Source organism: Pleurodeles waltl, chromosome 2_1 (assembly GCF_031143425.1).
Source record: "Pleurodeles waltl isolate 20211129_DDA chromosome 2_1, aPleWal1.hap1.20221129, whole genome shotgun sequence".
Taxonomy (NCBI): Eukaryota; Metazoa; Chordata; class Amphibia; order Caudata; family Salamandridae; genus Pleurodeles; species Pleurodeles waltl.
In genome coordinates this window covers 193,732,047-193,747,097 of record NC_090438.1, presented here as the reverse complement: position 1 = coordinate 193,747,097, position 15,051 = coordinate 193,732,047, and the positions used below count along the sequence as shown (strand labels likewise).

Sequence of the window (15,051 nt, the reverse complement as noted above, 5' to 3'; positions counted from 1 at the left end):
CCTAAAACATGGCTTGATTGGTAAACACCTAATTTACATATTGTACGTATATGTCCCTTGTAAAGTGCACTACCTATGCCAGGGGTCTGTAAATTAAATGCTACTAGTGGGCCTGCAGGACTTATTGTGCACCCACTAATGTAGCCCTGTAAACATGTCTCAGACCTGCAACTTTACTGTCTGTGTGTGCAGTTTGGAACTGCTAGTTTGACCTGGCAAGTATACCCACTTGCCAGGCCCAAACCTTCCCTTCTACTACATGTACGTCATCCCTGAGGTATGCCCAAGACAGCCCCAAATAAGGTACATTGTAATTAAAAAGGTAGGACATGTACTGGTGTGTTTGAAATGTCCTGATAGTGATATACTGCTAAATATGGTTTCACTTTTGCAAGGCCTAGCTCTTCCATAGGTTAACATGGGGAATGGGGAGTAGATAAAGATGTGGAGTTTGGGGTCTCTGAACTCACAATTTAAAAATACATCTGTTCGTAAAGTTGTTTTTTAGATTGTAAGTTTGAAAATGCCACTTTTAGAAAGTGGGCATTTCTTTGCTTAATCATTCTGCCTGGCTGCTGAATACAATTCTGGGTTAGACTGAAAGTTGGGCTGTTTGTGAATTCACTCTAGACACTCACACAAAGGGAGCTGAGATGTGCCCTGCATATCCTGATGGGTCTTCCTGGGCTAAAGTGGAGGGAGGAGTTAACACTTACATCAGAATAGGGCTGTGCCTGTCCTTACACAAAACAATCTCCAACCCCCTGGAGTGTGTCTGGGGCCAGGACAGGGAGAGGCAGGGTCTTGTGCACTAAATAGACTTTTATTCAAAGTTTGCCTACTTCAAACGCATAAATTAGTACAAGTATTGGCTGCTCACCCCACAACTTCAGAACACTTCTGAACTGAGGACATTCTGTCAGGGGGAAGAGCTGGATGCTTGAGGAGGACCTGATACTCTGCCTGTTGCTTTGCTGTACTGGCCTGCTGTTGCTATTTCTGCTCTGGGAGTGAAAAGACTGGACATTGCTGTCTACAACCTGCTTTCTAAGCTTCTCCAAGAGCTTGAACTGAGCTTGCCTCCTGTTGTGAAGTCTCAGGGACGTCAAAGACTTCATCTGCCAGCACTTGGGCTTCCTTTCTGAGAGTCCTGACTTGCCAAGTGGTGCCACATCCAGTACCTGGGCCCTTGGAAGTGAGTTCTGATGAAGTCAATAAGAAACCAAGTACATCGACTCCAGAACTTCAGAACTGGCGTCATTGTCTGACTCTGCGCCACCCCCTGCATCCGAACAGTGGTCCCAGCTGAGTGCAAAGACTGCGACCGACGCCTCAGGCCTGACGCCTCTGCATTGCCTCTGATGTCCCGCCACAGTGTGAGTCCTGGGTGCTGTGTCACCGACGTCCGGGACATCCGACTCCGACTCTGCCGCCAGCACCTGTGGCCCCATGGTGAAATTGCAAAACCGCAAAGTCAATACCTTGCGTCTTGACCTGCTGGATTCATCGACCCTGTTGGATCGTGAGGAACCAACGCCTCACCACTGATGCCACATCACCTTCCCTGAAACTGTAAGGAACCGACACCTCATCTCCCCTGTAGTAGTAAGGAACCAATGCCACATCAGATCCAGCGACACGTCACCTTCTTGGCTCTGTGCAACATTTTTGTTTCATCGTTTTCAAAGGTACTGTACCTGGGGGTCTGTGCAACTCCGTGACCGGCCCGCACGCACTTGCAAGTGGTGTTAGACTGTTGGGAATAACTCCGTCAATGATCTTGTGATAGACCCGGTTGGAGCTATTGTGTTTCTAAGTGCTATACTGAAGTTTCTAAACTTGTGTGTAGTATTTTGTGGTGTTTTCATTGTGTTACTTTTTGTGTGTGTGTGTGTACAAATACTTTACACATTGCCTCTGAGATAAGCCTGACTGCTCGTGCAAACCTACCAAGGGGCTGAGCAGGGTTCATCTTAGATGTGTGACTCCCTTAGCCTGGCTAGAATGAGGGTCCCTTCTTAGGCAGGGTGCAAACCCCTGCCAACTAGAGACCGCATTACTGACAAGTAGCAATGCAACACTTCATTCACACATTCAGTAAGGCACCTAGGCCAGGTCTACTCACAACTAAATTCAATTTAACATATGCTAGTAAAATTAAGCAGCACTGATTCTGCCACCCACTCCAGTGGCCATTTAAACAACTTAGGCCAGCCATTGCAGAGGATGTATGTGCAGTTTAAAGTGCCATGTTGACTTGGCATTTAACCCCTTCACTGCCAGGCCTTTTCCCTTCCTGTGCCGAGCCTTTTTTGGCTATTTGGGGCAGTTTGAGCTTAGGCCCTCATACCTTTTTGTCCACATAAACTATCCATGCCAAATTTGCGTCCTTCTTTTCCAACATCCTAAGGATTCTAGGGGTACCCAGAGTTTGTGGGTTCCCCCAGAGGAGATCAATAAATTCGCCAAAATACAGCAAAAAAATAGTTTTTTTTCAACAAAAAAAAGGGGAAAAAAGGGCTGCAGAAAAAGGCTTGTGGGGTTTGTCCCTGAAAATGGCATCAACAAAGGGTTTGTAGTGCTAAAATCACCATCTTCCCAGATTTCAGGAACAGGCAGACTTGAATCAGAAAACCACATTTTTCAACACAATTTTGGCATTTTACTGGGGCATACCCCATTTTGTACTTTTTTGTGTGCTTTCAGCCTCCTTCCAGTTAGTGACAGAAATGGGTGTAAAAACCAATGCTGCATCCCGGAAAGCTAAGCATTGTTTTTTGTTAAATAAACAAAATTCTGAATTCAGCAAGGGGTCATTTGTGTAGATCCTACAAGGTTTTCCTACGGAAAATAACAGCTGAAATAAAAAAATATTGAAATTGAGGTGAAAAAAACTGCCATTTTTCTCCACGTTTTACTCTGTAACTTTTTCCTGCGACGTCACATTTTTGAAAGCAATATATTGTTACATCTGCTAGACTCTTCTGGTTGTGGGGATATGTAGGGCTTGTAGGTTCATCAAGAACCCTAAGTGCCCAGAGCCAATAAATGAGCTGCACCTTTGCAATGGGTTTTCATTTTCATTCTATACCAGGTACACAGCAATTCATTTGCTGAAATATAACAAGTGAAAAATAGGTGTCAAGAAAAACTTTGTATTTCCAAAATGGGCACAAGATAAGGTGTTGAGAAGCAGTGGTTATTTACACATCTCTGAATTCCGGGGTGCCCATACTAGCATGTGAATTACAGGGCATTTCTCAAATAGATGTCTTTATTACACACTGTCATACATTTGTAAGTAAAGAATTTAGAGAAAGACGAGTGGCAATAACACTTGTTTTGCTATTCTGTGTTCCCCCAAGTCTCCCGATAAAAATGGTACCTCACTTGCGTGGGTAGGCCTAATGCTCGTGACAGGAAACGCAACATGGACACATCACATTTTTACATTGAAATCTGACGTGTTTTTTGCCTAGCTGCAGGTTTTGGCCTCTAACTCAGCAGGCACCTAGGGAAACCTACCAAAACTGTTCATTTTTTAAAACTAGACACCTAGGGGAATCCAAGATGGGGTGACTTGTGGGGCTCTCACCAGGTTCTGTTACCTAGAATCCTTCTCAAACCTCACAATTTGGTCCCAAAAACACGTTTTCCTTACATTTAGGTGACAGAAAGTTCTGGAGAAGAGCCACAAATTCCCTTCGACCCAGCATTCCCCCACATCTCCCGATAAAAATGGTACCTCACTTGTGTGGGTAGGCCTAGCGCCCGCAGCAGGAAATGCCCCAAAACACAACATGGACACATCACACTTTCCCAAAGAAAACGGACCTGTTTTTTGCAAAGTGCCTAGCTGTGGATTTTGGCCTCTAGCTCAGCCGGCACCTAGGGAAACCTACCAAACCTGTGCATTTTTGAAAACTAGACACCTAGGGGAATCCAAGAAGAGGTGACTTGTGGGGCTCTCACCAGGTTCTGTTACCCAGAATCCTTTGCAAACCTCACAATTTGCCAAAAAACACTTTTTCCTCAAATTTCAGTGACAGAAAGTTAAGGAATCTGAGAGGAGCCACAAATTTCCTTCCACCCAGCGTTCCCACAAGTCTCCCGATAAAAATGGTACCTTACTTGTGTGGGTAGGCCTAGCGCCCGCGTCAGGAAATGCCCCAAAACACAACGTGGACACATCACATTTTCCCAAAGAAAATAGAGCTGTTTTTTGCAAAGCTGCAGCCTGTCTCCAATACACGTCTGTGGTGGGATGACAGCTGCAATTGGCATTCCCTCTAGACAGCCACACACAAAAGAAGCTTAGGTGTGACTGATAGGCCATCCTGGGCAGGGTGGGACGGAGGAGTTGGTCACAGCCTCATACTTAAACCAGAATGGACTTTGGCTTGTCCACGCATAACAAGTCTAACAACCTTGTATTGTCACTCCAGCCAGCTCAGGAGAGGAAGAGGAGTCCCTGCACATCAAAGCCACTGTCTAGAAGCTTCTCCCACCTTCTAGAACCCGTGCACCCAAATATAAATACTGGACCTCAGACACCACCAACTCAGTACACTTGGTGTGGATAGTCTGCAAGGAAGAAGGACTGTTGTGCTGATGCATGGACTGCTACTCTGTTGAGCTGCTACTCTGCTGGACTAATACTCTGAAGGAGCTTCTGCCTTGCTATGTTTACCTGCTGCCCTCTGCCCTCCTGCCTGGAGAAGATGAACTGTATCTCCATCTTGCTCCCAGAACACAAGAGTAACTCATAGTCTGTTGCCCTTCTGATCTGAGCCTCAGAGAGATACCAGGCTCCAGACAGCTCCTGGACCCGTGTTTAATAAGCTCCTGACCCCCAAGAGGCATCTCTCAGGTCCTGGGCCCTTGGAAGTGGTTTTGTAGCTCCTGAAATCAAGCCTTTGGGCTCTTCACAACTGCAAACAGGCTCACTCGCACTGGAACTGCACCACTCATATGAGGAATCAGTGCTAGCCACCTTAAGTTTGTCTCTTCCCACAGAAAGCATCACTGCTCATGACCTTGAGGCTCCAGTCCACCCTCCTGCAATGCCAGGGCAACTCTGCACCCGTGGACCACCGCCAACAACACTCTCCTTGCTCCTGGAGAACTTCTTCCCTCCAAACATGACTCATGGCTTAACGTTTGAGTAGCCAAACTTCAGCAGGACCGTACCTGGCCCACACTCCAGCGCGATCAACCTGAACTTTGGGATTTCACCCAGTCTAGCATGACCAGATAACACCAGATAACACTGGTTGACACTTTATGCTTTTAGGCACTATAACTGAGTTTAATCTTTAAAAATTCATATCCCGACTTCTACTTATTTGATTTTTGTTGTTTTGGTCTTGTTTTTGTTCAAGATCATAAGTTATATTTTTTAACTAGTTGTAGTGTCTTTTGTGTGGTGTTTTCACTGGTTTACTGTTTGAAGTGTTGAACAAATACTTCACACACTTCCTCTAAAGGTAAGCCTGACTGCTCTGTGCCAAGTTACCAGAGAGTGAGCGTAGGTTAACTTTTAGTGTATATCTGATTTACCCTGACTAGGATGTGGTTCCTGCTTGAACAGGGCGCATACCTCTGACAGCCAGAAACTCAATTGCTAACAATTACAAAAACATTGTAAAAAAAATAGCAAAGCCAAAAGGCTGACAGCCAACGCAAGACCTACTGGCCTTAACAGTGCTTTTTTCAAATGTGTGTTTATGTTCCTGTTATTTTTCCTGTGTAGCTTGCACCAGCAGCGCAGAACTGCCTTTGCTGTACAAGAGTAATGGCACAGGCTCTATTGCTTCGAAACTTTTGAGGAAAAAACTAGTGTTAAGGAGGTGATTTACTGAACAAAAAATGAGGTGAAGGATTCGCCGCATGAAAGTTGTTGCGCAGCAAATCCTATGACAATACGCGATAACAGTGGCATACCTTTGTAAGTGCCAGCGGGGACAGTGCCAATTAACTTTCCCCTCGCGCTCATCGTTCAAAATAAAACGACATACACTATTTGTGTCCCTGACATGTTCTTGCCAAATAAACTGTCCCGGTGAATAAGGTAACCTAAATTGTTAACCTGAGGCGAGCAATGGATGGCGAGCGAGGGGAAAATGGATGCGCTGCGGCACAGCAGGGGCCGCGAGGTGCCATCGGAAATCTCTCCTTTCATCTCCAGCAACACGATAAACTTGGGCGGGGCGGGAACAGAGGCCCTTCTTCCCTCTCATAACACAGACATATAAATTCCGCAAGTCGATGTTTTCTGACACCAATGCCCTTGGTGACATCGGGAGAGAGTAGAAGAACGAGTAACGACCAGACGCGCATCCATTAGGAGCCACATTTGGAAACGCCGAGTTCTTTTCGTCTTCACGTTCCAGCAGTCCCCTACAGGAACATCTTTAGATGCATTTCCTCCTTCTCGGTGATGTGCAAATACGTATTGAGACAAGTCAGCCTTGCCGGCATAGAGTGTGCCTGATATAAACAGACCATGTTTTTGCAGTGGCACATTAAAATTTTAAAAAATAGTGCCGTATGGCTTTTGTACCCTCGTTTGCATGGCATCTCAACACAGCGCAGCAGCGGCCATGTTTCGCGCATCGGAGATGCCTCCACCAGTGTCGGAACCCGTCTTCCACATTTTAATGACATTTTTCCCATCCTTTGATAGTAAAATATCTCACTTTTTGTTTTGTCCCAATTTTTGTGACATCTCCTACTGTAATACATGTTGTGAAGAAGAATACATTTGTTAATATTTTAGACTTCTTTGTTTATATTCATCAGTGCACTTACTTCCTATACTGGGACACGTCGTTGTGAAAAGAGTTTTAGTTTATATTTAAGGCAGATCTCTGTATCGTGCACGTGCACAGTTGAACGTGTTGGAATTCAGCTGTGTCAGCCTTACAATCAGGTTTGCTTTTATTAAATTGTGCAGTATTAAATTGTTCAATTACATACCAGGGAACAGTTGGTAGCACATTGCTGAACCCTAAAATCGGTAGTATCAAAAGATTTCTAAAATATTAGGATTCAACGGTATCCACGTTTTACAGATGAGAGTATGTTCCTTTCTTGAGGCTGTCATATAGGAAACAAAATGAACGTTATGGCTTGGTAGAACCACGTGAAGAACAGGGGCCAGCTGCTAATAACCAGTCAATCAAACAAACATTTATAGAGCGCAGCAAATCACCAGTGAGGGTCTCGAGATGCTGGAGCTGTATAGTGCTACATGGACGTATGATCATTTGAACATCCAGGTCTTTAGTTCACTTCTGAATCGCTGGAGTGACGGTGCGGTCCTGAGATGCAGGGAGAAGTTGTTCCAAGCCCTGGCTGCCAGTTGTGAGAAGGAGCGTCCTCCCCTGTTGGCTTGACAGTTCAGTGTGGTGTCTACAAGGGAGAGGGAAGCTGATTGGAGGTGTCTGGTTGGTTGGTGGAAGGGAGATGGGTGTGATGTGGGTCCTGGGAAAGTTGAGTAAAAATCTTACCACTGAGTTCTGTATTGTCTGGAGTCTCTTCTAGCAGGCATGCTGTGATTCCTACATAGAGTGTGTTTCTGTAGTACAGTCTGCTGGTGATGGTCTTTTTGGTGTTCACAGGGAGCCACATCAAGGTCTTGTGGAGCATGCAAAGTGTGTGGAAGCAGCTGGATGAGACTTCACCAACTTGTTTCTTCATCGATAGCTTGCTATCCAGGGTGACGTCAAGGTTGCAAGCATGGTCTGTTGGGGCGGGATGTGTGCAGAGCTCTGCAGGCCGCAATGTGTCAGTCCAGGGCAAGGTGTTGTTCTCAAAGATGGAGACTTCCGTATTTTCGGTGTTGTGTTTGGGCCAGTGCCCTTCATCCAGTCCGCTATATTCTTCATGCATCTGTGGAAGTTAGTTTTTGGGGTGGATCTTCGGACAGTGAGCTGATGAGCTGTGTGTCGTTGGCATAGGAGATGATGTTCAGTCCATGTGATCTGATGGTGACGGCCAGGGGGGTTATGTAAGTGTTGAAGAGGATCAGGCTGAGGGACGATCCGTGGGGGACTCCACAGATGACCTTCTTGGAGCCTGAGGTGAATCATGGGAGGTGAATCCTTTGGGTTCTGCCAGTGAGGTATGAGGAGATCCATTTGGGGGAGTTTCCTTGAATCCTAATGTGGTGGAGTCTGTTGATCACGATGTGATGGGAGACGGTGTCAATAGCGGCGGACAGGTCCAAGAGAAGGCATGCTGCTTTTTCTCTACAGTCCAGAAGGGCTCCAATATAATCTGTGGCTGCCATCAGGGCTGTCTCAGTACTGTGGTTAGCTCAAAGTCCAGGTTAGACGTAGTCCAGGAAGTTGTGGTCTTCTAGGTGTTGGGTGAGTTGCTGGTTGATCTCTTTCTTGAGGATTTTTGCTGGATAGGGAAGCAGAGAGATGGGCCAGTAGTGTTTCAGTTCAGCTGGATCAGTAGATGTTTTTTTCAGATGGGGCCTCAATTTAGCATGTTTCCAAACCTCTGGGAAGGAGGCTGTGGCAATGGAGGCATTCAGGACCTTCCTGAGCTTGTGGCCCATTGTCTTGTTTCCAAGGTTGAAGACGTGGAGGGGGGCAAGATTATGTGGGTGCTCCAGAGTGTACAGAGGTTATGATGGAGATAGTGTCCTGTGTGGTGAGTTCTCAGTGGGTGAGAAGGTGTTCAGGGTACGCATCTGTGCATGTGAGCTGGTTGATGTTGTGTGTGGCAGAGGGTTGTCATTCAAAGTTTCCTAAATGGCCAAGATTTTGTGGAAAATGTCTGGGATGTTGTCCCACAGTTCCTGGGAGGGAGTGCTGTAATTCTCAGTGGCTGCGGAATTGGTGAACTCCTTCATGATGGCGAAGAGTTCTTTACTGTGGTTTGTGCTGGCTTTGATGCGGTCTGCTAGTGCGTTTGTCTTTTTTCTTTCAAGAGGCAAGTGGTACTGGTTGAGAGTGGTCCTGAAGGTGGTGCAGTTGTCAGTAATTGCATTTAGTGGAGCTGGCTCTTTTGCTTTGTTTTTGTCTTGGTGGGGGCAATGGCATTGGCGCATTCTCTGAACCCCTGGGAGAAGCTCTTTGCTGCTTGTCCAGGGTTGAGTGTAAAGCCTGGGAGATGGGGGCAGAGAGTGTTGTTCCACTGTTCTTCTGATACCTTTTTACAGTTTCTTCGTGTGGACCTGGGGGCACGGTGCTGGGGTATGTGGGTCCTGAGATGGCAAAGTGTATTCTGTGGGAGTTGGACTAGGTAAGTGGTGTGGTATGGATGGACTTGACTCTGTCACTGGACATGGAGGTGGGGTTAAGTGTGTGTCCTGTGATGTGGGAAGGGTCAATAATAAGCTGCCTGAGGATGATGTTGCTCAAGCTTTCCAATAGGTTGGTGGAGTTGATGCCTCTGGGGTTGCTGAGGTTTAAGTTGAGGTCCCCTAGGAATATGTAGTTCTCTGAGTTGATTGCTTGAGGGGAGGGGAGTTCCAGGATGGCATTGCGGAAGCTGGGGGATTGTCCTTGTGGTCTGTAGGCAAGGGTGCATCTGATGGTGCTTTTTCCGTCTGTGTGGATTTGGAAGTAGAGATGTTCCATTACCGGTGTTAGGTCATCAGGGGATGTCATGCAGTGGACGGTGTCCCTATAGATGATGACAATTCAGCCTCTGTGGTTGTTGGTTCGGTCCCAGTGTGTTATCTTGTAAACTTCGAGGATAGGGGTGGCGATGTCTGGTGCGGAGGCAGGGTTGAGCTAGGAGGATGACATCCAGGGTAAGGGAGGAGGTCATGTCCCAGTCCTCTGTAGCATGTTTAACTAGTAAACGTGTGTTGAGAAGGATGCACTAGAATTGTGTTGTGGTGGTCTCGGTCATTGTGTTGAGTGTGTTGGGGCTTCAGTGCTAAAGGTGAGGCGGCAGTGTCTGTAGGAGAACAGAGAACAGTCCTCTGATGGTATGCAGGGATGTGCAGCAGCAGTGGTTGTTGGTGTGTCTGGGGTCCACAACTTGGAGGCCAGCAGTGTATCTTCGTGGGGTGGAAGAGCCAGGGGTCTTGGTGCTGGGCGCAGTCCAGGTGCATACGGGTGCAGATGGACTTGCCTTTGTCACGGCCGCACTGTGGCCTCCATTAAGTAGGTTCTGGGAGAAGGAAGGGTCACTGGATGGCAGTGGGTGGGGCTAGGTGGGAGGCAGGAAAACGGACAGTAGGTGGGAGAGGCATTTGGGAAAAAAGAAACAAACAGTGAAAAAAGGAGGAAAAAGCAGGAGAAAGTACTCAGAAAAATGAGGGAAGGAAGGATAAGGAAGTGAAAATGAGACAAAAAGCAGGAGAGATCACTCAGAAAAACGGGGGAGAGGAGGAGAAATCAGCAATAATGAGTCAAAAAGAAGGAGAAAGCACTCAGAAAAATGGGGGAACAAAGGACAAAGCAGTGAAAAACGAGACAGAAAGCAGGAGAAAGCACTCAGAAAAACAGGGAGCAGAGGAGAAAGCAGTACAAAACAAGGCAGAAAGCAGGAGAAAGCACTCAGAAAAATGGGAGGAAAAGAGGGAGAAAGCAGCAAAAACGAGGCAAATAGAAAGAGAAAGCACTCAGAACAATAGGGGAAGGAGGACGAAAGCAGTGAAAACGAGGCAGAAAGCAGGAGAAAGCACTCAGAAAATGGGGAGAAAGGAAAGAGAATTCGAGTAAAAATGAGGCAGAAAGAAGGAAAAAACACTCAGACAAATGGGGGAACAAAGACTAAGCAGTGAAAAACGAGGCAGAAAGCAGGAGAAAGCACTCAGAAAATGGGAGAAAGCAGTTAAAACAAAAAAAATCTGGTTTCCCTGTGCAAAATCAAGAATGGTGCATAGTTCACTGTTGTAAATGCAAACACTGTCGGATACAAACATTTACTTGAAGCTCTAAAAAATCTTGATTGCAAGAATTAGAAAGCTCTCACTGCATCCAACCTTAATACCCATGAGCAAGCATTGGCAAAGCTAAGCAGTCTATTTTTAAGGAAGCAATGGCATTCACGTTTTTATACAGTCCAGAAAGGGCAATTGCTCCTTTCCCAATGCAGGCTGCATTATCCTAGACTGTTGCAAGAGGTCATTCAAGTTAGACTCAAATGCTTTCTTTAGCAGGCTGCATTACCTAAAGCCTGTGCTAAATATGCCATAGGTATAACTTGCTCCTTTTTCACAAAATGTCCACTTGAGTGAAGGTTTAAGATGTAAGCACCACAGACAGGGAGATAGTTTATGTATGCTAGGTATGGTAGATTGTGTATGGTGAGTTACGTAGGTTACCTATGGTAGGTTAGGTAATGCACTTAGGTATGGCGTGCTAGGTATAGAGGGTTGGGTAGGGTCGATAGTTAAGTTATGGTAGGTAAGGTATTATAAAAACGCAATGGTTCAGCTTAGACATAGAGGAGGCTATTCACAAACTGAATTTTGCAGTACATTTTGTAGTATTACAAAACATACTATAAAATGCTATTCACAAACCTATGTGTGGATTTTATGATTTGTCCTCTCCTATAATTACATGTACGGAGATCTCCACCCCAACTGCGGAGTATCCGCACATGTAAGTATATATTTTAGTAGTAAATGCATGAGTTAACCAGGGGAGTGACTGGAAAATTGTAATTACTTATAAATAAAGGGGAGGGGACCTGTTAGGAGCAAGGAGGGGTTTAGAGAGGGTGTAAACCCACACACAATAGAGTGCCTCTGGCTATTCATAAACTGCTTTTATATAGCTATAGCAGCCAAAAAGTGACCCAAAATAGTAGTAAAATGCTCCAGCTCCAAGATAGAGTAAGTCTAGCACATGGTCAACCACTGGTATTTCAACCACCTCCCATCAAACTTAATGGAGCTAGTGACTTAAAATAAAACCCCTTAGAAAATAATGACAAACTAAAGTGAATTATTTAACATAGGTAAAAACTTTACACTCTGATTTTGTGAATTGACACAAGTAATAAAGTTACACAAAAGAGTAAGAGTAAATTACACCTGTAAGTTTACTCACAAGTGTTACTTATCTTTGTGAACAGCCCTGTATGGGCATAATTTATAAAGACTTTCTTTTGGGGTTTGTCGTGGAGGGCGCCTTCCTAAGCATTACTAATTTTTACAGGAGTACGTCACATCTACTCACATCAAATCCTTTTTTAATCAAATTCTACATGTTCTTTCAAATGTTCTAAAGGGAAAAGGAGTTTCATTTATGTACATATGTGCGAGTTCAAATAGGGGTGAACATAATGAAAGGCATGAGTAATGCACTCTTTTAAACCAACAAAGCAGAGTTTCCTTGCTCACCTCTGTAACATTCATGACTTTGATTGCTGCCAATTGTCCAGTCTTCACATGACGACCCTGTAAAATGAACAATATGTAAGCAAAGGCATTGTACTGGAAATATAAAAGTATCATATGCAATGGGCAAATGTTGTCAATACTACAATAGCGATGACGTCCAATGCCGTTCTACTGAGCATTCACAAAGAAGATGTCAAGGTTTTGCAAATCTCCACTATAGGTATTCAAAGAATGAGGGAACTATGTATTAAGGCACAAGCAGCATTTATGAATATGCAATTGTTGAAATGGCCATTTGTGCTGTTAAAAAATTCAAAGCGCCATAGACATCACAAACATTCAGTGCTATTAAAATCATTGGCATTAGCATATATTTTGAGTTTTTCTTCACCAAAATGTTCACCTCAGTTAACGTCTCTGAGATAGCTAGGGGATGGTAAACACAAGCAAACCCTTGCGTACCTGAACTTGCATTACATATAGGGAACACTGTCCCTGTTCACTCCACAGCACACCTTTAATTTGTTGCACTGTGTGTAGATTGGGTTAATGCTCCTCATCACAATAAATGAGCTGCCCCCAGCTCAGCCGCAAACTTGCACCTGCCCTAGGTGCAGCTCGTTAGTGTAAAAGCAGATCAACTGCTTGAAGCTGCTGGTCAACTTTTCCTATGCTTACAGCAAACTGACTTAATTTTGTGAAGGCGGGTAAAGTGAGAGACTGCACCCACCTGGACTTCAATGCCTGGGAAGCCCCTGGGACCCACTTTCCATTTCTTCAAGGGGCTCCCTTGGTGGAATGCCCTGACATTGTGCCACCTCTATGTGGTGTACATTCAGTGTGCCTGTGGACAGCCTCATTGCCTCAGTACCTTTATCTGTAATAAAGAGTGGGTGCAGAAGCAAAGTGTTTTCTCAGTTGCACATGGGCACTACTTCTGGCACTTCAGATGGTAGAACAGAAGATTACACATCTTCTATTATGGGAAGTGCATGAGCAGTTGATACACCTCTATTATGGCAGCTGACTTCAATGTCTCATCACGCTGAGTCCTGAAGCACTACAATACTTCCAGAGTTCAGACACTTTCAGGTCTCTCGCAGGAACCATTCAATCATCACTTAGTGCCAACTGTGGTTATCCAGTTGTGCTGGACCAAGACAAAGTCACAAGCTGAGGCCTACCAATAACAGAGCATGGTCTGCACACAGAGACCAAGCTAGGCCCGCTGAATAAAGTACTTTAAATACGGGTTGCGTAGCGTTACAAGGTCCCGCCTATAGGATATGTTACACAGTGGCAGCTATGAAGTCCTGCATTGTACAGCAGCATTTACAAGGAACTGAGGGGCTCTGATGTGAGATCCTGTTTCAAGGATGTGTTGTACACCAGTGGTTGCAAGGAGCTGTAGGGTCCTGTCAGGCATGTGTCTCCCTGCGGTAGTTCCAATGCGAAGCAGCGAGGCGATACATTATTGAATTGCTTCTGCCCAAAAGACCACAGCTTGGCTGGCAGAGCACTGTCAGGTCCACATTCAAGGATCCAGGTCTGGGGTGGCATGGCATCACTTGGGGACAAGACTCACAGGACACAAAGTCCAGGTGCTGGGTTCAAGGTAGCTGGAGTCTTTTCTGTCCCTTAGGTTCTGATCAGGAGGCCAGCCCTTAAAGTCACTCTGGTATTCCTAGGATCAAAATGCAGGTCCAATTCTTCTCACTTAGGCAGCAGGGGAGCAGGGCAGCAGTTATTGCAGAGCAGCACAGCAGACCTTCTGAGTCTTCCACAGGCCCAGAGGTGTACTGAGGAGTTAAGTCAGAGGGTCCAATATTTATACCTGGTGCCAGCTTTGAAACAGGAGAAGGTTCTGGAGGTTTCAACCGGTAGAGGTGTTTGGAATTTCCTGCCTCCATGTCCTGGTCCCAGCTTGTCTGGGGGTGCAAAACACTAGTGTCAAACCCTTTGTGAGTGTGCTCAGGCAGAAGCTTTGTGATGTGCATCCTCCATCCTCATCAAGGCAGAGATGGTCCATTCAACCAACACCTATTTTCCCTTTGTCTCACTATCTGGGAGCAATACAAAGAGATCTACACCTAATCATGTGACCCAGGATACAGGCTGCAGGCACCAAATGTTTAAGAGAAGAAAATGCCCACTTTCTAAAAGTATCTTTTTTAGAATTGTGATTTACAGTCTGGCTTTACCATTAAAGAGGTTTTAAATTACAATTCCTTAGACACCAAACTTGATGCAATTGAAAGTTAGCACTTACTAAATGTAATACGTTAATCCAATGTTATTCTATGAGAGTGGTAGGCCTCACAGTAGTGGAAAATGAATATAGGTGCTTTTCTCTACTAGGACATGTAAAACTTAAAAGCACTGTCCATCTTTTTAAATGCACTGCGCCCTGCCCTTTCGGGCCTACCCTAGGGGTGACATAAATGTATTAATAAGGGAGGTTTAATCCTGCCAAAAGGTTTATTTTGCCAAATCGAAATGCCAGTTTTAAACTGCACGCACATGCTGCAAAGGCAGGCCTGAGACATATCTAAAGGGCTATTTAAGTGGGTAGCACACTGAGTGCTACAGGCCCACAAGTAGCATTTAAATTACCGACCCTGGGTACAGACAGTACTACTTTACTAGGGACATATGAGTAAATTTAATGTGCTGGTTCAGTAGAAACAAATGTTGCCATGTTTTAGGGAGATAGCACAAGCACTTCAGCT

General features: G+C 45.3%; 1 protein-coding gene across 4 annotated transcripts in view; it reads right to left on the bottom strand.

Moving 5' to 3' along the window:
- NRK (Nik related kinase) overlaps nt 1–15,051 on the bottom strand; it is a 720,008-nt gene that overhangs the window by 442,786 nt on the left and 262,171 nt on the right. For all 4 annotated transcript variants that reach the window (XM_069212387.1, XM_069212389.1, XM_069212388.1 and 1 more), the window contains exon 3: nt 12,323–12,379. In XM_069212387.1, coding sequence (XP_069068488.1) covers nt 12,323–12,379 — 57 coding nt within the window. The remainder of the gene's footprint in view (nt 1–12,322; nt 12,380–15,051) is intronic.